This window comes from Engystomops pustulosus, chromosome 3, assembly GCF_040894005.1.
Source record: "Engystomops pustulosus chromosome 3, aEngPut4.maternal, whole genome shotgun sequence".
Lineage (NCBI taxonomy): Eukaryota > Metazoa > Chordata > Amphibia > Anura > Leptodactylidae > Engystomops > Engystomops pustulosus.
In genome coordinates, this window is record NC_092413.1 from 144656467 (window position 1) to 144680538 (window position 24072).

General features: G+C 40.7%; 1 protein-coding gene across 1 annotated transcript; it reads right to left on the reverse strand.

Annotated features, from left to right (window-relative positions):
- Nucleotides 1–679: 679 nt before the first annotated feature.
- On the reverse strand, nt 680–22331 carry LOC140120568 (5-hydroxytryptamine receptor 3A-like). The gene is made up of 9 exons (XM_072139558.1): nt 22240–22331; nt 16633–16796; nt 14414–14458; nt 10607–10716; nt 8338–8507; nt 6788–6933; nt 4194–4404; nt 2253–2471; nt 680–1062 (listed from the first exon to the last, which is right to left on the reverse strand). Exons 1-9 carry the CDS (start codon nt 22313–22315, stop codon nt 803–805), a joined length of 1401 nt encoding a protein of 466 aa, XP_071995659.1. The 5' UTR covers nt 22316–22331; the 3' UTR covers nt 680–802.
- Between the last annotated feature and the right edge of the window lie 1741 nt (nt 22332–24072).

The window sequence follows — 24072 nt, forward strand, 5'->3', positions numbered from 1 at the left end:
TATTTCCATTTTTGCTCTCTTTCTTTTATTTTTTCATGTTCGGAGCTTTATAAGGGCTTGTTTCTGTGTAACCAATTGTCCTAGTGGCAGTATTTAATTTTCCATGCTGTGTAATGGGAAGAGGAAAAAAATTCAACAAATGCAGTAAAATTGTCAAAAAATGCTTTTGCAACATTCACTGTGCGCTCCAAATGACACCTCCTCTTTATTCTGTGGGTCAGTGTATTTGGTTTAATAAGTTTTTTTAAATGTATATCTTTTGCCCTATTCTGATGCTAATAATTTTTTGCATACTTTGGCATATGGAGGTGTCATTAGGATGTTTTCATTGCTACCATTTTAAGGACTGTATGACCTTTTTATCAAAAAGTGGCATTTTGGGCGCTATTTTCTGTTACGGGATTCACCGCCAGAAATAACTGTGTATATATATTGATAGAATAGGCATTTTGGGATGTGGCAATATCTGATTCAAGATGACTGGTCACCCGCGGGTGTTAGCTGCATAATGCAGCAAGAATCCACTGTGTATGGAGCGGCTCTTAGCTATAATAAGTAAATGTTAGAGAAAGTAATATTGTTTCTTACAATAGGAGAGAAAAGAGAAAAGACACATGTTTGGTTACGCTTAAAATTTTTTATTTTTCATTTTGTACTTTTATTTCAACAGACAATGTAATAATACAAAATGTAGGGACTGGTAATGTTATTTAAGTGAAGAAGGGTTGCATTTAACCAATTACCAGTTTCTTTAGGAAATAATGTTTGAGCCTTGTATAACTATTATATAAAGAGAATTTCTTTATGCATGATACCAAGTCCCCCATATAGCCAAAAGTATTATAGCATAAACAGTCATGAAGAAAAGGTAGAACCGGTAAACCAGTGCATCAAGAATAAGCCCAATTTGCAACCACTGCTCTGCTATTTTTTTCTTTTCATCCTGACCTTCCATCACCTGCCTCATAGTATGTAGATCACCTGAGATGCTGCTTAGAAATATCTGGGACTGGTTTCCCTTGGTAGATGTAATTTGAGTGGCTTCCATATCATATTTATCCCCTGTGTATAAAATAGAGTCAACAAGCATTGATACAATTATTGACAAGATGGCTATTGAAGTAGGAGATAAAGGAGGGCTCTTACCCCTGTGGGACTCTTTATTCCATGGTGATGTTCTTACCATCAGAATAACCTGTTTGTCCTCCCTCCCATGCCCCATGTATTGTGGTGACTGAATGGATTGAAGAGTCCCACGAGAGTGAGTGCCATTCTTTATCTTCTGTATTCTAAATATAGTACATTTGTCCACATGCAGAAGAGACCGCAGTCCCCACTGTTATCCAGTGCAACTAGTCCTCCGAAGTAATTGAAGTACGGTACATTCACACAATGCAGTGCCACGTTAACAAAAAAAGTTATTGTATGGTTGCTGTAAAAACTGGTTAACTAGTTGCACTGGTTAGCAATGCCAGCACAGCAGATATTTGAATAAAATGAAGAAAAAAACAAAAATAATGAGGATGAGGATTAACCTCTTAATGACATGGCCCTTTTTGTTTTTTTTGTTTTCATTTTTTGGTCCCCGCCATCAAAAATCCATAGGGGCTTATTTACTAAGGGTCCACGGATCGCATTTTCGTCAGACTTTCCGACGTTTTCGGGACGTGATTTGCGCCACTGGGACAGGTGTTTAGCAGGAGATTGTGTCGCACGTGGTCGGAAGTTTGGCGTAGCTGTGCTGGCTTTCATGTGACAGAAATCTGGGGGGCGGGCAGTTGGACGATCAAGCACTTACATGCACCAGGAAGAAGAAGGTGAACTCTGCCGGACCTGAGCGGGAAAGCGACACATGCAGGATATCAGCCGCATGATCTTAGTGAATCGCAGCACAGTGCATTCCGATCGGGTGAACTCCGTCGGCCGCGTAAGTAAATGTGCCCCATAATCTTTTTCCATGTACAAAGTATTTATTAATTTTCCATCCCATGTACTGGGAAGCAGGTAAAAAATTGTAAATGTGATAAAATTGGCAAAAGTTTTGATAAATCTGTCCCCTTGTTGTGAAATAGATATACCATTTATAAATTCCATGGAAACTAATTTTATTCTCCAGTATTCTCCATTTCCATCTTATGTGTTTTGTTTTTTTTGGATAGGGTGACTTAACCCCTCGCTCAAATAATTCTAGGTTGAATTCAATTAAATCATGTAACTGAAATATTCCCCCAGAATGTGATAGAATATCATACCTGCAGCTTCATGGATGGTAGAAGTATTTTCTTGTTCTTTGTCAAAATGATATTGTGTTTTGTAACACAGCAAAAGAGCAAAATAATGAAGCACTAATGCATGTAACCACAATGGCACACGTGAACGATTCAAGGAACCTTTGTATAAAATATTCATTATAAAAATTGTTTCTAACAGTCCAATAACCAATAGCGCCAGGCACAGTGACACATAAATACCTGTAGAAAAGAATTTACAAGAAATTTCAAATTCATAGCACAGAAATTATATTTTACTTTCAAGCAGCACAAAGAGACACTCCCACGGAGAAAATAAAAAGTTACCTCCCTTTTCTTCTAGTATGGGATCATTAACATATAAAACATTGACAGAGATATGAACTGAATGCCTGGCGATAGTTAAATGATAATAATAATCCCAATGGGAAATTCCTTTATAGCTTTTGTGATGCGTTTAAAAATGCATGCATTAACACAAACAGAATGCAACATGTTAACGCAGTCTTAGGTGTGAAGTAATATGTGAGGTAATATGATAACCACCATATACAGGAGCCATTGTCTACTGTGGCAGTAAGCAACCATTCACAGCTCAGCTTCTATTTTGCCACAGGTCATTAATATGAGCTCTGAACTTTGATTGGTTACTACAGACAGTGAATATAATACAGCTTATGTGAGAGGTAGAGTGAGTGACAGAGAGACAGGCGGGGAGAGTGAGTGACAGAGGGACAGGCAGGGAGAGTGAGTGACTGACAGAGAGACAGCCAGTGAGTGTGAGTGATAGACAGATAGGGAGAGTGAGTGACAAAGACAGGCAAGGAGAGCGAGTGACAGAGAGACAGACAGGGAGAGTGAGTGACAGAGAGACAGACAGGGAGAGTGAGTGACGGAGAGACAGTCACTGGAATGAGAGTGCCCAAGACCGACAGTCACTGGAATAAGAGTGCCCAAGACCAACCCTCACTGGAATAAGAGTGCCCGAGACCGACAGTCACTGGAATAAGAGTGCCCGAGACCGTCAGTCACTGGAATAAGAGTGCCTGAGACAGATAGTCACTGGAATGAGAGTGCCCGAGACAGACAGTCACTAGAATGAGAGCCCCCGAGTCAGTTACTGGAATGACACTGCCAGAGACAGACCGTTACTGGAATGAGACTGCCAGAAACAGACAGTCACTGAAAGACTGCCAGAAACAGACAGTCACTGAAAAAACTACCAGAGACAGACAGTGTCAGTGACAGAGACAGTCAGTGACAGAGACAGTCAGAGACAGTCTATAGATACATTTAAAATATTTTATGTTAACCGAAGAGCCTGGACACATTTTTCTATGGACGTTTTTTACCAGCCCAGATGAGGATCCACATTGGTTCTATTAAGTATTTAGTGGAGTGAAAAGCATTTTTTTTCTTTCAGCAAGCTTTAGATGCCTTTCAGACAAAACATATTTTTATATGCATATTAGTGTGTATATAACCAAAACAAGGATGTGGGGATTTGTAGATCAAGATAAAAGAGCAAGCAATTACAGCTCAGCTTTTATTTTACCAGTGCTCATGAATATTTTAAAGGAGAGCTGTAATTGGTTGCCATAAGCAACTCTTACTCTTAGACAGCTTGATAAATCTGCCCAAGGTGTCTCTAGGTGAGCAGATATCAACGAAAACTTTGTTCCATTTACATTTCCAGCCTGCACTAGGGGCGCCACCAGTGTTTTTTCCATTATATTTTAGAAAAATAGTTTAGAAAAAGACACTAGTAACATGCTGTTTACAAAAGCTTGAAATATATAATGAAATCCTAAATACATAATCCCATGATAATGTAACCCCAAACCTGGTGACAAGTTAATAATAATAATTATTCATAGAAAAGTTACATATTAAAAAATAATGCATAAGGTATAGAAAACTGAATTTTTCAGAATTATAGCTTACCTATAAGTGGCGTTCCACTGGATGTAGCAGGCAGCAAATCATTTATGATTAGAAGAAATACCATATAACCTAACAGTAATGTCATTTTGAAGGTAGCTCTGTCCATGCTATGTGGTAAAAGGTTAAAACTGAAGATATCTACTAACATCAAGAAGGCACTTGGGAGCAGCAGATTCACCACATACAAAAGTGGGCGTCGTTTTATAATAATCTGTCATAAAACATATTTCCATCAGTTAACAGTAGCATGGATTTCCAATCAGATTTTATGTTATTACAGTTAAAGGGAACCTGTTTACACCATTAAGCCAATGGTACCCACGGAATATCTTTTTAGTGAATCACTATCTGACTAAAAAGTGACTTTATGGCCGAAGCTGCTTCGGCGCAGGGAGGTACGCGCTCGGCGCACCATGCGTGCGACCGTGCAAGCGGCTACATAGGAAGTGAATGAGAGCCGCGGGCACGGCGTACCTCCCTGCGCCGAAGCAGCTTCGGCCATAAAGTTTAAAAAGTGTTTTAAACTGCGATACTGCGGTTTAAAACACTGACATAACTAAGCTCCGGCACCAGCTCACCCTGAGCTGGTGCTCGGTAGTTCCCCCTTATACCTGCCACTTCAAGTGGTAGGTTTCCTTTAAATACCTGTGCAAGCAGTTTGCCCTAGAAAAACGTGCAAAGTCCGACAGAAAACTGGCGCAAAGCCCCTTTATTTTTGTAAGGCAATCCCTGTGTGATCCCGGAGGACACCATGTTTTGGCAAAATGTAAGCGGTAAATAGCATTTTTACAGCAACAAATAAGCCCATAGGGCACTATATATCAGGTACATGATTGCATGCCAGGAACAAGCTGCAGCCTTAATTAAAAAATGGTAAAAGTATTAGGAAAGATTTACAAGCAGGGCCGGCCATGAATCACAGACTATGGGGCAGATTTACTTACCCGGTCCATTCGCGATCCAGCGGTGCGTTCTCTGTGCTGGATTCGGGTCCGGCCGGGATTTATTAAGGTAGTTCCTCCGCCGTCCACCAGGTGGCGCTGCTGCGCTGAAAAGCATCGGAACGCACTGGAGTTCACCGAGCCGGGCCGAGTGAAGGTAAGTGCAAGCTCCGCGACAGATTTTTTTTAAAAATGCGGCGGTTTTTCCAAATCCGTCGGGTTTTCGTTCGGCCACGCCCCCCGATTTCCGTCGCGTGCATGCCAGCGCCGATGCGCCACAATCCGATCGCGTGCGCCAAAATCCCAGGGCAATTCAGGGGAAATCGGCGCAAATCAGAAATATTCGGGTAACACGTCGGGAAAATGCGAATCGGGCCCTTAGTAAATGACCCCCTATGTGCCGAAGATGGGATATGTGGGATCACATTGTGATATATGATGCAAAGAGTCTGTTTTCACCACAAAACAGCATCATTGCAGTGTTGCTTCTGATGTTTCATGGGGAAGCATGATACATCACTAAGATGCGCGGAATCCTGTTGTTGGCACTGTTGTTGGTCTGGGAAATACAGCTAGCGCATGCTCTGTGATTCACGGATCGACCACAGTCATGTGCCTCTTGTCATAGATGTCCATCACTTTTGAGGCTTGCAGCAATGAGAATATCTACAGATTACATATTGACCCAAACAAAAACCAAATAAAGTTTGTTATTTATACATTTTAAGGTCGTAGTGGGTTATATTTTCATGTACATTAAAAGCACAAAACATGATGACAGTGAGAGAAATGGAGGGGGAAATGAGGGAGTTGAGGGACATTGGCAAAATGTAAGCGGTAAATAGCATTTTTACAGCAACAAATAAGCCCATAGGGCACTATATATCAGGTACATGATTGCATGCCAGGAACAAGCTGCAGCCTTAATTAAAAAATGGTAAAAGTATTAGGAAAGATTTACAAGCAGGGCCGGCCATGAATCACAGACTATGGGGCAGATTTACTTACCCGGTCCATTCGCGATCCAGCGGTGCGTTCTCTGTGCTGGATTCGGGTCCGGCCGGGATTTATTAAGGTAGTTCCTCCGCCGTCCACCAGGTGGCGCTGCTGCGCTGAAAAGCATCGGAACGCACTGGAGTTCACCGAGCCGGGCCGAGTGAAGCTCACCCTGAGCTGGTGCTCGGTAGTTCCCCCTTATACCTGCCACTTCAAGTGGTAGGTTTCCTTTAAGAAGTATCCGCGCCACTTATTTATCTTAAGTGACCCTTTTGTGTTGTGGCTGCACTATTCTTCATGCGACACAAATGTTGTCACTGAAATGGGCGTTCCAGAGCTCAGTTGGACTGTGCGCCAGATTTAACATGCAAAGGTCCAACAGAATTGTGTTGCATGTCCCATGTTAAAAAAAAAGTGGTGCACTCTGTTGGAGCAGTGCAGAGAGTGCCAGAATAATGCAGAACATGAGCCAGAAATCCTGAATCTGGCGCCCTCTGCACACTACACAGGCAAACTGCATGTAGTACAGACTGCACTGTTCTTGATAAATGTGCCCCATTGACTCTGTTTTTGCAAACAGAGGCTGAATCAGAAAACTCTCCACCCCACTTCTCTGGAAAATTAGTAAATAGTGAGAAACAGCTATTTAAGACTTACATTGAATGTCACCATATTCTGCATATTTCCAGAATTGGAGATTTCAATCTGGACCAGTTCCCACTCACCCTGTGGATCGTTATCATCTGAAGAAATTTTGTCAATGCCACCATATGTTGTGAGAAGACCGAGTTTAATGTGTTGAGCTGTGGACACAAACAATACAAGATGTGAATGAATATGTAACTTAAAAAGGACCTGTCACCGCTCCTGACAATAAAGCAAAGCTACATCGTTCTATTCTGCTGCCTCCTGCTGAGGGAAGTATATGCTCAGCAGAGGCCTCTGAACTTCATGGGGGGTTATTGTAGCAGTACTAAACCGCCATTGTCCTTCACTAGGCATGATGTTTTACATATGCTACCAGTGATTTACGGATACTACCTACTCCAGGCAAAGACACGCCTTTTGCTTCTATGATGCCAATGTGATAATTTACTAACCATTGAACTAAGGACATTACTTCTTTATTCCTAACTAACCAAGTCCAAGTCCTGTCCCACTGAAAGTTTCTGTATAATCCTTTGAGACGCAAATAAAGCATCTCAAGCCTTGCATGGCATCATCATCATACTTCTGGTGTGATTTCTTTGAGCTCACTCAGTGAACAACCTGAGGTTGTTTAATCAGGGGCAGAACTTGACACACATAAGGATAGAGTGGGATATGAATGTTGCATACGTAGTAAGGATTTGTCAGGAATGATAATATTAATTCCTTATTCATATAGCGTCTACAGATTACGCAGCTTGCCAAATCGGTCGAATTATCTCAAGGTGTCCTTACAATGTATGGAAAAACAAGATGTGAACGTAGCCTTATCTGGCATACCTCGTAAAGCAAACCTGTCACTAGGAATGTCATTTTTAGTAGGTGACAGGTTCCCAGTGGCATAAGTAGCATCCACTGGGCCCCGGGACAAAATTGCTAACAGGATCACCCTCCTATTATACCGAAAAAAACCCTTCAAATCCTTTCTGCCATGAGACATTTCAGTGTCTTGTACTGCAATACTAAATTGAAGCAGGAAGCTAGGTTTTTGTATTGTTACTACAGTGAATATTTCAATACATTCTAAAAAATAAACAAAAAAATCACAAACATGTTAAGTATCGCTGGGTATAAAAACAGTTATTCCCATTGGTAAACCCTTTAAGTAGAGCCCAAATAAATAGAACTTAAAAAATCTGAAAAAGAATTGAAAAAAATACACTATATATAGGTCTGCGCTTAAAATCTATTAGATCTATTAAATAATCTATAATCGAAATAATCTATTAAATACATCTATTAAAAACTAATAGAACCTATACACATTTTGTATAACTGTGATCGTATCAACCCAGAGAATAAAGGTGAACGATCATTCCCAGTATATGGCATGGAATATTAAATGCCATGGAAAAATGAAAAAGTTATAGATTTTTGAAGGTGGGAAGTGGCGCACAGCTCTTAGTAAATGTGCTCCTATAAGTTTTCCATGATAAGAATATTCAGTATATCTATTTCATACTTACAAATCGAAGAATAGTGTGATACAATCTACTCACCTGTATTTAGGGATGTTCCAAATGTCAGGGAACAATTATGAATGTCAAAAGGGAAGCGAAAAATACTGAGCTTGCAAGAACTAACAACTCTCATTGGCTTCATGAATCTAACCCATCCCGTGTGATCCACTGTTAGATAAGAAAGTTGTTGATATTTGTCCTCATCCACACTGAAAGATGAAAATATCAAAAGGAATATGATAATCTATTCTAAGAGCAACAAAGTTATTAGACATAAAGCATGGTCATAAAAATGTAACATGTAGGTGAATATAACCCCAGTTAAATGGATTATCCATAATTAGGAGAATATGACTGCTGTCTTATAAAAACATAAGCTCTTGTGAGCAGGGCCTCACTCCTCTACTCGGTAATGTAGCATTTTATTTAATAATAATGATTAATAATAATAATTTATTTATATAGTGCACACAGTTTACGCAGCGCTGCGCAGAGATTGCCAAATCAGTCCCTGCCCCCATGGGGCTCACAATCTAGTCAACCTACCAGTTTGTTTTTGGAGTGTGGGAGGAAACGTATATACTGTATGTCCCATAAGGTTTCTAAAGCGCTATATGATGGTGCTATATAAATAAAGCAGGCAGTTATGTTTTTCAACTGCAAAATTGTTCCTTAAGCAGTCGACAGCTGTAATGGTGGAAACGTCATCTAGTGTCTGCACGACCTGGACATATTGCCAGATTCGCTACCCCTAACTACCAGCCATGGTTGTGATTGGCCAAGGAGACACTACTGGCCAATCAAAGCCATGGCTAGTTTCTAGGGGCGTTAATATGTCATACTGGCTGTTCAGCAGCCAATCCGGCAATATATCAAGGTCAAGCGAGGCGTACAAGTAGTTCGGGTTCCCTCATCTCTACTTGTAACTATTTTAAAGATAGTAACCCTTATGCCTAACAATGACCTTGAGCTAGCCGCAAAAACGACATCTAACTAACAGATGCTATTGAGGTCTATTATGTCCGGTCATGATGTGGTGAGCAAATACTCAAAGGCATCTGGCTGTCACACAGGGGCAGTTAACGCTGTGGTGGAACTAAATGTAATTTATGCAACCACATACAAAGATCTAAGTTTTTCAATCCATTTCCACTTTGTCACATTTATCACTAAATTACTAAGATTGCAAATCATCTTTTGTGATATACCTAGCGGAGTGTAGATCTTGCAGACTACAGTACACAGGCTGAAAATTAAAACAGAGAAACATTATAGTGGTCGTAACATAACTGGCTTATCCAGACATTTCCGTTACCATCACCAGGATTGCACAGCACATCTACCTATTATGGCTATTGACTTTGCCATAAACCCAAGAGAGGGATGACAGGAAGAAAAAATTAAATATGTGTGAAGTCCATTGCATATTAGCCCTGGATACTTGTTACCCTAAAGGGTTAAACTACAAATATTACTTGTATATATATTAATTTGATTATGCCCTCTTTCTGCTGTGCCTTCATGTGGTTTTCCCACTTATCACATGACTTCACCCTCGTGCATAGTACACACTATATGGTATGAGTAAGGTCCCCTAGTGGGCTGAAATGTGTCACATTTGTGCTTTTGTATCTGGCCATATCTTGTAATATGAGCTAAATTTAGTTTTGTAGCTTTAATTATACATTTTGATGTGTGCTGGTGCTTGCTTTTTCAATTATACAATTGCCAGTCTGCTTAAACTAGTGGGATAAGTTATAGGATAAACCTCCGCTAACAGAAAACTTAGGAGGCTACAGGAAGTACCAACCATGGCATGTAAATGATTTGACAGATGGTGGATGCTCCCTGTATCAGCTAATCTGTTCCCTGAGAAGTGATGCAAAATGTGGTGATATTAAACTAACTTTCTGTTCTGTATATCATAACAACTTTTATTGTGCCAAAATATCAAAACATCATAAATTATATATATTATGCAGATTATTGTAGTCATATCGACCGATAAAATAAGTTGTTTTTTTTTTTCATACTGCAGGCATCCACAATAGTGCAATTGAAAAACCAAAACTCCTCCTGCAAAAACCAAGCCCTAGGATAGGTAAATTAAAAATTGAATAGTGGGTGTTCAACATCCCACCAATTAGTTAAGTTGTAGAGGTGAAAAAGAGCTGTGCCTACATTGTTGCCAGATGTAAGAACATAGCTATCTGCTTGCTGCTCTTACACTCCAGCACTCCTGTGGATTGGTAGTGGTGCCAGAAAGGTCATAAGCAGTAAAGTAATTTCTGTTGTGTAGAATACTCACAACTGCTGGATAAATATATCTGGAACCCACATCTTTTCAACTGGAACAGAGATGTCCTTGATGCCTCCACAGCTCTCTGGATTCCATTTTGCAAAGTCATTATACCACAGCTTAAAAATAGATAAAATATTGTTATCCAGGGGCAGAACTACTGCCGTAGCAGGTACAGCAGCTGCTATAGGGCCCACACAAAGAGGGCCCCAGCAAGCCGACAACTCTTTCTGTCATAGCACACAGAGAGTTGACAGCAGTTGTGTAGATGCTAGGTGTGGTTAAGTGTGCCAGCGTCAATACCTGTCTGGCTGCATTCAGGACAAATTACTAGTGTCTATTTTGCGGGTACCTGTCATCCTTGCCCAAACAGCAGTTTCCTTTACTTGCCTGTATATTGCATGTCTCCTCTATGTGTGTAATCCTGTCACAGCCTTAGGCCTCATTCACATGGCCGTGGGCAGGCTTTTATATGGCTGATGTATATACGTCACATATATGTCCCCCATAGTCCAGCAATTGGCGCACTGCACCGTACGGAGCAGTATGGTACAGCACACTTGCTGAGCCCTACCGTTCCATAGCCGGGGAAAAGAAAGGACACGTCTTTTCGTTCTTTCCCCGTAATATGGCCCGAGCACCATGTTTCACTATGAAAAGGGGCGGGGGTGAGCAGCGCTACGTTGCTACAGTAAAGTGGCCATTTATCCTTATGCTGTAGTGGCAGGTGGGCGAGAGCTGAGAGTGACATAGAAAGTGGCTAAAAGACACAAAGAGCCCACAAGGAGGACCTCTAACTTCAAAGTTATATGCCTTTCATCTGTCTCCACCTACTATATCTTGTGCGGTGCCCATCCTTTCTACTCCCATGGTGTAGTCCCTTTTACCTCAGACCTGCTGTAATAATCTCCTTCCTGTCTGCAATACTGAAGAAGTAGGTAGGAGTGTATATGTGAATGAATGTAAAATGTGCAATTAGTGTCTGTAATGTAAAGTTTATATGTCACTGTAATTGTATACTGTGAGGCTAATGTGTATAAGGCTGGGTTAGTACTTTGGGCCACATTAATAAAAACTAGTGCAAACTGTACTATGTGCAGTAAGTCATCAAAACTAGCGCACATTTTCTGGTGCACCCTCCACTGCCCTGGATGGGTGCACCATTTGTGGCGAAGACAGAATTGTGCCGCACGTAAGTAATACATGTGGTGCAGACTACAACTAAGCATTTACACACCAATTAGGTGCTGATTTATACTGTCTTGTCAGACACAGTGCAGCCGCGACACAAAACTGGTGCAGACACTTTATAAATACATGTGCAAGCAGTTTGCACATTCTTTCTAGTGCAAAGTCAGACAGAAAACTGGTGCAAACACTTTAATAAATGTGGGCTTTTGAGTATTGGACATGTTCAGCACGTATGCCAGGGAATTTACTAACATACATATTGAATAAGTCCATAGACTTATAGGGGGATATTTATCATACGCTGGCGCTCGTGCGCCAGCGTATGATAGCCCCGCCGCTGCAAATTTGCAGCCCGATACATGAAGAGGCTTCTGCCTCTTCATGTATCGGGCTGCCAGATGCGCAGCGTTTATCCTACGCCAGGCCCTGCCTGGCGTAGAAAAAAACGCAACCGGCGACTTTTCACGTATGAAAAGTCGCCGGCAGCAGCGAGTGCACAGGCGCGGGGACAGTAACGCCCCTCGCCGGCCCACTCCCGTCCGGCCGCGCCCCCCCTTCACACCCCTTCACGCCCCACTGGCGTGAAGGTGGCGGATTGGGGAAAATAATCGCAAAAGCTAGCAATAAGCTAGCATTTGCGATTATTTCAGGGCCTCTGCGCCAGTGGCGGTGCGCAGAGGTCCTGATAAATATGCCCCATAATGACACATGGAAGCATCCTTTAGGCCACGGTCTTCTCAGTATGTAGCATCCAGCAGTATACACAGAATGGAAATTTATATCAGACTGCACTATATAATGCTGGTTACTGCTGGAAAAAAGGTATATGTTCAGTAAATTTTGGTGACACCGTATGGCATGTATCTTCGGCCTCAGCTTTATGTCTTGGGTAATTATTCATAGACCTATCTATCCTATGTAGAGACATCCTGAACATCGCTGGCTGCGATAATAAGTGCAGAATTGGAGGACAAACAGTACAGACCAAACGTTTGGACACACCTTCTCATTCAAAGATTTTTTCTGTATTTTCATGACTATAACAATTGTAGATTCACACTGAAGGCATCAAAACTATGAATTAACACATGTGGAAATATATATTTAACTACTGAAGTATATCTTATATTCTAGTTTCTTCAAAGTAGCCTTTTGCTTTGATTACTGCTTTGCACACTCTTGCCATCCTCTTAATGGGCTCCAAGAGGTAGTCACCAGAAAAGGTTTTCACATCACAGGTGCCCTGTCTGGTTTAATAAGTGGGATTTCTTGCCTTATAAATTTCGGTTGGGACCATCAGTTGTGTTGTGCAGAAGTCAGGTGAATACACAGATGATAGTCCTACTGAATAGACTGTTAGAATTTGTATTATGGCTAGAAAAATGCAGATAAGTAAAGAAAAACGTGTGGCCGTCATTACTTTAAGAAATTAAGGTCAGTCAGTCAAAAAAAGTGGGAAAACTTTGAAAGTGTCCGTAAGTGCAGTTGCAAAAAAACATCAAGTGCTATAAAGAAACTGGCTCACATGGGGACCGCCCCAGGAACGGAAGACCAAGAGGCACCTCTGCTGTGCAGGATAAATTCATCCGAGTCACCAGCCTCAGAAATTGCAGGTTTACAGCACCACAGATTAGAGACCAGGTCACTGCCACACAGAGTTCTAGCAGCAGGCACCTCTCTACAGTACAACAAATGTTTAGAGGAGACTATGTTCAGCAGCCTTCATGGTAAAATAGCTGCTAGAAATCCACTACTAAGGAGAGGCGAGAAGCAGAAGAGACTTGTTTGGGCTAAAGAACACAAGGAATGGACATGAGACCAGTGGAAATCTGTGCTTTGGTCTGATGAGTCCAAATTTGAGATCCTGGGTTCCAACCGTTAGCAGAATTTAACATGCAAAGTCCGACAGAAGTGTGACCCATGGTAAAGGTACACTAAAAAAAGTGAAGCACTCTGTGGGGGCAGTGCAGAGGGCATCAGATTCATGAAGGACAGGTGCCATAAATCATTAATCTGGCGCACTCTGCACACTACACAGGCAAACTGCACATAGTTTTTAGTAAATGTGCGCCTTTCTGTATTTATTTCTGGTTTTCTTAATCTCTGCGTGCTGTCATTCTTTGTCTACTTCTAGAGGATAGAAATCTGTCTATGATCACGAGATGTCAAGGCTGGTTACATCAAAAGGCTTGGATTACTGTGATATCACATGACCAGCAAGCAGAGAGTTAAAAAATCCTAAAAAAAGAAAATTATACAGGAAGTATTTATTATCATATTAATAGAAACAATACAACTTTCTGAAGGAAGGGAGAATTATATTATGGGGGGTCTTTAAGAGGAAGGGTTTAATTAACTAAAATTATTTTAATGATGGTGTAACTGATGGGGTGGCTGGTATATTTGCATGCCGCAACGTACAGTTTGGGGTACCTGTCAAAATTTTGATATGGGACCCAATCAATTCTATTTACTCCCCTGTTATACATAGCTAAATAAAACATAATTATAGTTTTAGAGTAGTTTCAGAATAACTGCATGGTATATATTAGGTCCTGGGGTTGAAAGTAGGCAGTTCAAACAACTGTTATTGGAGCTCACCTAAATATTTATTTGCTTACTTACCATACGTATCCATACAAAGGTTGTCAGCAGTTGTCCTTTCTCATTCTTAAATTAAAAGAAAAACATGAAAAATTCACATGTGGAAGTTCTGTTTAATTCATCTGGGGAGCAAACAGCCACCAGTAACATCCATGATTGGTGCTGGCACCGTTCGCACGTGCAAAGCCACAATATTGGCTTTGATTGTCGACCCCCATGATGTTACAGGGGAGTGACAATCAGTTGCAATGACGTACTGGAGTCTTTATAAGACTCCAGGACCTGTCATTGCTGAATATCTGTAACAGTGTACCAGTGGCATACTTTTACAGATCAATAGCAAATTCTCCATATATTGCAATACAGTAATATTGCAGTATATGGTAGGATCAATCAGACTCCCTAGAGTTCTTTAACTCTAGGGAGTTTAAAAAAATTGTAACCCACCTTTCCCTAGAACTGGTATAAAAAAACAAATAAAATAATAAACATATTAGGTATCACCGCATCCTAAAAGTCCTGATCTATCAAAATATAAAAATGGATTAAAACACCATAAAACCTGTATAAATTTGGTATCCCAAATGATCGTTCCAATCCAAAGAATAAAGAAAATTTGTCATTTGGAGCACACAGTGAAAAACCAAGCTCACCAGAATATGGAGCAAATGGTTTTTTCACCAATTCAACAAGTCCTCATCCTCACCCAGCTCTGTACAGGGGAAAAATAAAAAGTTATAGATGTTTGAAAATGGGAAGTGACAATGGCAAAAAAAGGCCAAGTCACTAAGGGGTAAAAGCTAACCTGTCACCAGGAATGTACTTTTTAGCTGTGACAGGTTCCAGTACCCCTATGCTATACTGATTTTTAAAAGTCCTTTGTCAGCATTCTGAAGCATTTCAGTAATTTATATACGTTAAATTTACATTACTTGGTTCCCTACCAGCAGCATGTGGGAGAGGCAGCTACAGCCTGTGTGTACCTGTGTCTCCTCATGCATTCATACTCTCCTCCACACCACCCCCTTCCCCTGCCTGCTCAATGAACATAACAGGAAGTGGGGAGGTAGGGAGTTGGATTAGTGTGGAGGAGAGGAGACTGACACAAGCACACAGAGGCTGCAGCTGCCCCTCCCCGGGAACTCACAACCCGCTTCTAGCAGGAAGCCAGTTAATATGAATCAAATTTATATAAACTAATGAAATGATTCAGAATTCTGTCAAAGGCATTTTTAAAAGAAGAATCACATAGGCTACTGGAACCTGTTACATTACTAGTGACAGGTATGCTTTAAGGGGACCTGTCATCAGAAATTGGCCCAATAAATCAGCAGAGCAGCTTCTTGATGATGTTTCTTTCATGGTCTGGTGTGGTGGCATCATCCAGAAAATCAACTTTGAAGTGAGATATAAATTGGTTTTATGAGGTCAAGGAGGCAGAGATTTTAACACTGAAGTCAAGCTTTTTCTGCCTTAAAACACCCCCTTTTCTGTAACTGATCGTCCTGACATCATTGACCAGATCTCCTGGTGTCAATCACATGAGAGATTTTCAGAGAAAGAGAGAATTGGACTTCAGCATTAAACTATCCTCCTCCCCGACTTAATACAGCTAGCTTACATCCTTCTTCAAAGTTGATTTTCTGCATTATGCCACCAAGCTGGGCCATGAAAGAAACAGAAGCTGAACAACTGCTTGACAAAATACTGGCAGTGGATTATTAAGCCAATTTCTGATGACAGGTTCACTTTAAGGTTTGTGAGAAGTGCACACTTTTTTTTTCTCTGCCTAAGGGCTCATTCACATGGCCGTCTGCGGGGACGTACATGCAGCCGCAAATTTACGGCCGCATGTACGCCCCCATAGACGGCAATAGCGGCGCGGTGCAGATACGGTGCCACACATGCTTGCTCTATCTTTTGGCGTGTGTGTGGCCGTGCGCCGCTATTCTCTATGGAGGGAGGAGGGGTCACCTCCTCCTCCTCTCCAGCACACGGCGGTATGCCTGCACGGCAGGCATACCGCGTGTGAATGAACCCTAAGGCACCAAATATAAAATATTTATAATATACCTAAACTTGTTAGACAGTCTAGATCAGGTAAAACCAAAAAATAATAATACAAAAAAAATTGTTTTGCAACATATGTTCCAAATTCTAGGCTTTAGAGGGCATGCTCCAAACTCTACAACTTGCATCAAAAATAAACCTTCAAAAGTATTTATTTATATAATACATACCACTCCTAGAACTGCATACAATGTGATGGAAATGTTCACTGATGTCGGGTAATTGAGATTTCCTGATGGGCGGAAAGCCTTCTTTAAAAGTACTTGTTGAAACGAATCAAGAAAGGCTTCTGCTGTACCATTAGCACAGTGAAACAAACTCACAACTTGGTTACCTGGTAAAGAAAAATCAGATACTATGTAAATGTGGAAGACTAAGTATTAAAAAAAAGAAAATACACATGTAAAGCTGTGTGCAAACTTCATCTTAAAATTGTAAGGATCAGTTCACACAGATTTAATTGATAAAGAGATTTTCTTATTAGAGTACCGGCAGCAAAATAATGCCCTATGCTTAGCTTTCCAACCTACCGTTATAATATGGGGCTCGACATATCTCACCATATACTGTATACTGTGGGATATGTTGCCCGGTTTTGCCCCATCCCCCTGAAAAGGCGCTTCCCCAGTGGTGATGCTGCCCTTATAAGGACACTTATATTACTGGGGACCTCCCTGAGTGTACGATCAGAGGAGTCCGGGGCTGCATCTGTATGCGTAAATGGCCTCCACTGAGCATATATGTCTATCAGCTGGAGGCAACTAGCTGCATCTTTCCATCCTCGTTTTCTCACATTATACAATTTACATTGTGTCGCCTGAGGCAAAAACTATACCTCCATCTTCCAGTACATGTCTATCCTGATGTATACACTGAGCATATAAAGAAAACTACATGTGAACCTTGTCTTATTCATACAAACTGTATTTCACTAACTTTTGCAGATACTTTACTGGTGTACAAGTATTAAAAAAGCATGTACGAACCATCAGTAATTGTGATTATTTCTCCCTTTACAATACTTCTGCGCTCCCTATGGTGTGAAGGCGGCATGGCTGGCGGTGGAGCGAACCAGCCGGGGACGTTTCCAAAGTGAAAGCACGCTGCACAGCCCAGTCCGAAGACAAATTTAAAAGGCTAGAGGGGCGGCGGCAGGGCCGCATCTGCCATGAGGCGAGATGATTTTGTTGCCTCAGGCGGCAGATGGCAGAGCCCTTTTTTGGAGCGGCAAAATATTGGAATATAATGTGGGTGATTCGGGTGCTCATGGCCTTCCAAATTGCCCACCACAAATATCAATCACATCTGTGACCGTGTCACTGATGCAATTGATATACAGAGCGACGCAGCTGCCTACGCCGCTCTCATCTTCTTCCGGCTCTCCTGCCGGGTCTCTCTGTGCAGGGTCACAAATCTGGGGCCACATATTTATAAAACCTAAAAATTAAAATAACCCCCCTTTCCCTAGAACTGATATAAATATAAATAAAACAGTAAAAAATCATAAACACATCAGATATCGCGTCCAAAAATACCCGATCTATCAAAATATAATAACGGTGTTTTACTGCGTTAAACCCTGTAATGGAAAATAGTGCCCAAATTTGAAAATGTCACCTTTTTGCCATTTAAAAAAAAAAATCAATAAAAAGTGATCAGAAGGTCGTACATCCCTAAAAATGCATTGAAAACCTCAACAGAAGTCGCAAAAAAATGACACCACCCACAGCTCCTACACCAAAATATGAAAAAGTTATTACCGTAGTTCCAGAAGATCTCAAAATCTGAAAAAAAATTTTGTACAGGGGGTTTTAATTTTTGTAGATGTATGAAAACATTATAAAACCTATACAACTGTGGCACCCCCGTAATCGCGACGACCCATAGAATGAAGTAGACATGTCATTTATGGCGCACAGTGAAAGCCGTAAAATCCAAGCCCACAAGAAAACGGCACAAATGCGTTTTTTCACCAATTTCACTGCATTTGGAATTTTTTTCCCGCTTCCCAGTACACGACATGGAAGAATAAATACAATCACTATGAAGTGCAGTTTGTTACACAGAAAACAAGCCACTACACAGCTGTAAAAAGAAAAAGTTATAGATTTTTGATTGTGGAGAGTGAAAAATAGAAATGAAAAAAAAAAAGGGCCAGACCCTTAAAGAGTTAAAGGGCTATTTCCAACTGGGCATTTTATTTCATTCATTTGCCATATGTAAACATTTCTTCAATTGGATGTTATTAAAAAAAATGTTCCTGTGAGAAGATAACTTCTCATGTAGCCATGTTGTCCCTTAGAAACGAGAAGGCTTCCTCGTCTACGACCACCTCACGTTTTGGCAGCGGGGGCCAGACATGCACTATTGGGACCTGCATGACCGCTAGGCTTCAGTGTTCATTACAACAGGACGGCTGCAGTAACTCCGGAACATTTCATACACAAAAACTTTTTGTTTCTTTGTGCAGTCACTCCAGCAGAGGTGGTCGTATCCAGGGACACAGTCTTGTTTATAAGGGACCATATGATTACAATTATGAGAAATTATCTTCACACAGGTACATTTTTTTTAAAATCTAATTAAAGAAATGTTTAGCTATGGCAAAGTAATGAAACTAAATGTGAATGCTCAGACGAGAATAGCCCTTTAATTAGAAAATACAAGATACTATTCATATGATGCGTTTGCTTTGCGTTTTGAAATGGGCAAAACAGATCAGCAAACGCATAGGTGTGTAATAAGTGGTAGCCTGTATTTTACATTGTTGACCTAATTGTTGTTACTTCTATAAATAATGCACACATATGCGTTTGGTAAAGTGCTTTGCCTCATGCGCTTATACTTGGTTTCAAAACAAAATACAAACGCTCTTTGTTATGGGGGGTTCTATATTAATAAGTTGGAGCGGTATTTAATTACTACAGGGGTTTCTGTATATAATAAATGGCATGTATAGCATGTCCTGTACATGCTATCATTAATTCCAGGGGACTATATATACAGGACCATTATATGGCTGGTTTTACTTGGGGGGCAGTGCGGTCAGTGGTGTTGTGAGGGTTATATATATTTAGCAGTACAGTGTTGTTATCCAGGTGACATTATACTGTAAGTCACTGTGGTATTTATACTGTCCAAATGTGGAGATGTGCTGCACGGAGCTGAAGACATCTGGGGATGGAATCAGCAGTAATGGCCAGTAGAAGTCATGATAAAATCCTCTTGCTGATGGAGCAGATTATCATCTATAACAGTGGTGGCTAACCTATGGCACGGGTGCCAGAGGTGGCACTCAGAGCCCTCTCTGTGAGCACACAGGTCCTCGGCATAGAGCTCATAAGACAGGAAAATAAGACAGGACCCATGGCCTCCTCCTGCAGTCGAAGGCACAGCAACACATCCTTGGCTGCCTGGGACTGCAGGAGGAGTGAGAAGATGTAGACAGAGCTGGATTATAATTTGAGCTCCTGTCATGGGCCCTGCAATTCTTCCTGTACAGGGGAACCTAGAGGGTAGCTACAATAATAATCTGAATTTTTCATCTTTCTACTGTATTGATGTCCTCAGGATGCCAATGCAATTGAAAGCTTTGACAAAGCAGTGAGCAATAAATTATTGCTAAAATTGCCATGATAGCACTTATAAATAGGTGAGTTTTTGTTGTAATTTGGGCACTTGCTTTCTTAAAGGTTCACCATCGCTGATCTATAAGGTACTATTTGCCACTTGTGTCTGTGTCACTGACTGACCTACTAGTGTGTGAGACAGCGTCAGCCTGTCTACTGTCAGTCACAGAGTTCCTGTGGATGTTATGAAAAGTTAGTAAAGTCGTCCATATTTTCTGATGATAGTGTGGGCACCTACATGTTTGATGGAGTGCATATATCAGGGGTTCAGGGGTAGGCTGCTTGTGGGGGGGCACATTTTTATTTCTCGCCTCAGGCAGCAAAAAGTCTAGATTCGCCCCTCATACGCCAGTGGACGAGCGCCGACGTATGATAAATCTCACCTAGAGAGTCCGAATAGTAAAGCAAATAGTTCAGGTTCACATAATTATAGTCCTGGAAAACATTCAGTCATTTTATTACTCAAGCTTGATTTCATTTCAGCAGCCTGCACCATTCTTCTCCATGACTGAACAAAATGTTCTCCAATCTCATCAGCTGCTAAGTAACTGACAAGTCGTTCTAGCAATAGATCATGAAAATCTATACTGTATTACATATTCATTAAGCGTCTGGAAGTTAAGAGGAGACATTGGAAAAATATAAATATCCAGTTCTATTATATGTTTGTACACTTTGTACACTAACAGTTATTAGTGTCAAAATATGGCAAAATGAAGACATTTTTTTTTTTGTACAGAAGGTTTTAATTTTTTAAATTTGGTATCCCCCTAATCATATCAACCCAAAGAATAAAGGGGAGGAGCAATTTGGAGAGCATGCTTACATTTGTAAAAACATAGGGGCACATTTACTTACCCGGTCCTGTTATGATCCCTGAGGTGCGTTGACAGCGAGGATTCGGAGCTGCCGCAATTCATTAAGATTGTGCGTCCAATTTCCTGCATGGGACGCTTCCCCGCTGAGCTCCGCCGGAGTTCACCATCTTCGTCCCGGTGCATGTGAGTGTTCATCTTGTGACACAATTTGAATTTTAAATTCTGCGGTTTGTCCGAATCAGTCGGGTTGTCCGATGGCCCCGTTTTATATTGCATGAAAGCCGGGCGCCGATGCGCCAAAATCCGATCGCGTGCGCCAAAAACTTCCATGCAATTCAGGGTAAATTGGAAATAGTTGGGAAACCCGACGGAAATGCGTCTGATGGACCCTTAGTAAATGTGCCCCACAGCCCACAAGAAAGTAGTACAAAAGTGTTCACTGTAGTTGGAATGTCCTTTCCTGATTCACACTACACGGCATGAAAAATTAAATACTGCCACTAGAAAGTACAAATTTTTACGCACAAAACAAGCTCTTCTAAAGCTCTGTACAAAAAGATTGAAAAGTTACGGATTTGTAAAGAAGGGGAGCAAAAAATGGAAATGTAAAAACTTGCTTTGGGGAAGAGTACTTACTGGGGGCTGTGGGGATCATTACATACTGTAGGCCAGTGATGGCAAACCTTTAAGAGAGTGAGTGCCCAAAATGCAAACCAGAACCACTTATTTATTGCAAAGTGCCAACAGAGCAATTAAAGCATTAAATTAAAAAATTGTCTTGCTCTGTGCTATACCACAGCTTCAACGGTCCTGAGGACACCAATATCTTTGACGGTGGGAAAATTCTGATTACCATTGGAGCTTCCCTGAACAGGAAGAATTGTGGAGCCAAGAGCAGGAGCTTCAATGGCTCCAATGATAATCTGACCATGTCCACACCTTCTCTTCCTGCAGTCTCTTCACATCCTGGGCTACCTGGACCTGCAGGAGAATCCATCAAGTCCTGTCTTGTGAATTCTTTGCTGAGGCAACAGCCTGAGTGCCCACTAAGAGGGCACAGAGTGCCACCTCTGGCGCCCGTGCCATAGGTTCGCCACCACTGCTGTAAGCTGTAGGGATCATTACCTTGTGGGGACTGTATTGGGCATTACTTATAAATATACCTATATAAGCCTATAAAACATATAGGTAAATGAGCAGTTTTAAAATAAAAAGATAGAAAAGATATAACTAGGTAATTAAAATATAGATGTAAAATATACTCTATAGTCCCTAACAACACAAACATTTTACACACATATTCAATCCTTCCCAGTGTTGCACAGCTCACCTTGTAATAATAGGATAGCTAAGTGCATGAAAATTCCAGTTCTGGTTCCTAAAGTCTTCATCCCCGTATTCTGCATGAGCTCTGATGTGTCTTCTTTCACCAAACACCTACTTTAATAGCATTCCAGCCAACAGAATTCTTATTACATTAAACATATCTAGGCAACAGATCATTGTGACTTTTTACAGCACAATATTTACTACACAAATGATATGCTAGAGCATTACATCATCTCTTTCTGCCATAGAAAAAATAGAAATCTAGTAATGAGCTTATGTGACTCACTGAAACAGTGAGCTTCATCCCAGGAGAAAGCAAATAAAGTAGGAAAATCACATCATGAATCGCCTGCTAAATGAAAGCACCAAGGAATTAAAGGTAAATTAGTCAGCTCAGAAGTAGACATAATGCAGAAAAATAAAAATAATAATTATCTCCAGTAATTAATAGTCTGGAGGACTATGACGATGAACTAGTTACAACAATCCTAAATTAGAACAATTTAGGTCAGTTAAGGGTTATTTTGCAATATGTGATGCAAATTTATATCATACTATGGCCCACATTTCTCAAAAACAAAAAATGGAAAGAGTTCTAAGTGGCACTTATCAATCTTATATATCCAACCTTATGTGCTACCACCTTATCCCTTAAACACCAAAAGGGAAAAAGAGGGGGGATTTGTGAAAAGTTTTTATATATGGGAGTGGGCGCTAATAAGGATCGGTTCCAAACTTCTTGGCTTTAAATGTAATATTTTTAATCTTACAATTTAAAAGTACATAAAATCAGAACTATAAACATCTGTAAAAATAAATCTGAATATAATATCCTTACATCAATACATCAAAGTAGTATTTGTAAGCTTCAATAAATGTTTATTGACTCTAAAAGGCAATATAAAATATCACAAAGATGCATAAAAGAATGTATAATAATGCATGTATCGCATAAAAAGGTGAGTTTATGTTTCGACAGTTCAAATAAGATTGAACCCGAAAATTATGGCAAATGTCGTTAGTATGATCATGCACTCATGGTTAGTTGGATCTTGCTGGATCTTATGCCATATCAGTTTTTTCTCTATGTTGGAGGGCGATGGAACGCTGTGTCAAGCGTTTGTATTTGTATTTCACTCCATTGTTCCTACCACCGCATGTGTTGCGTAATTGCGTTTGGAGACGCCAGCTGAGACGTAAGTTTTCCACTGGAGGATGCAGTACTGACTACGTAGTCTCGTTCCTCGTTGTCCTATGATGTTTCTGCCATATATCGCAGTATGTGTTCGTTACAACCAGCGGAATGTGTCCACCCCAATCAGTGGAATTTTGATGTTGTTGTAGATACAAAGGTTGTCTCACTGCAGATTCCTCCGAAAACACTTTTTACTGCAGGAGTTATCTTTAAATGGTTTGTACATGCGTTTTTCTCAGTGATTGGTTGATGAATAGGGTTCGAACACATGATAATGGCTAGACGCGTTTCAGAGCGAGATGCTCCTTCCTCAAATGCTTGACACGCCGTTCCATCGTTTTGGATGCTGGATAGGGCAGATAAAATAGTCTCAAAAATTCCAAGAAATGATTTAATTTACAACCAGTCTAAAAGAAACAAAATAAAAAATAGAAATAACAATTCCTTGTTTTTTTTCCACCACATTCAGTACATAATATCATCAAATAATAAACATAATAAAAAGGAACTTACCCCAGGACAGATGACAAGCTGTTTAAAATTCTGGAGAATGAAGTCCAATATGTTGCTAAAAAAGACACAACTGTCCCCCAGTCAATTCTGTATTGGTGAGCCCCGTAACCCCACTTGGCTTAAAGG

Excerpts from the sequence above, each read along its gene's own strand:
- LOC140120568 (XM_072139558.1), bottom strand. The coding sequence starts at position 22,315 with ATGCAGAATACGGGGATGAAGACTTTAGGAACCAGAACTGGAATTTTC. Across the intron at positions 14,459-16,632 it reads TGTATGCAGTTCTAGGAGTG|AATGAGAAAGGACAACTGCT; the intron begins GTATGTATTATA and ends TTTTAATTTAAG. Across the intron at positions 4,405-6,787 it reads AGAATATGGTGACATTCAAT|ATTATTATAAAACGACGCCC; the intron begins GTAAGTCTTAAA and ends GTTTTATGACAG.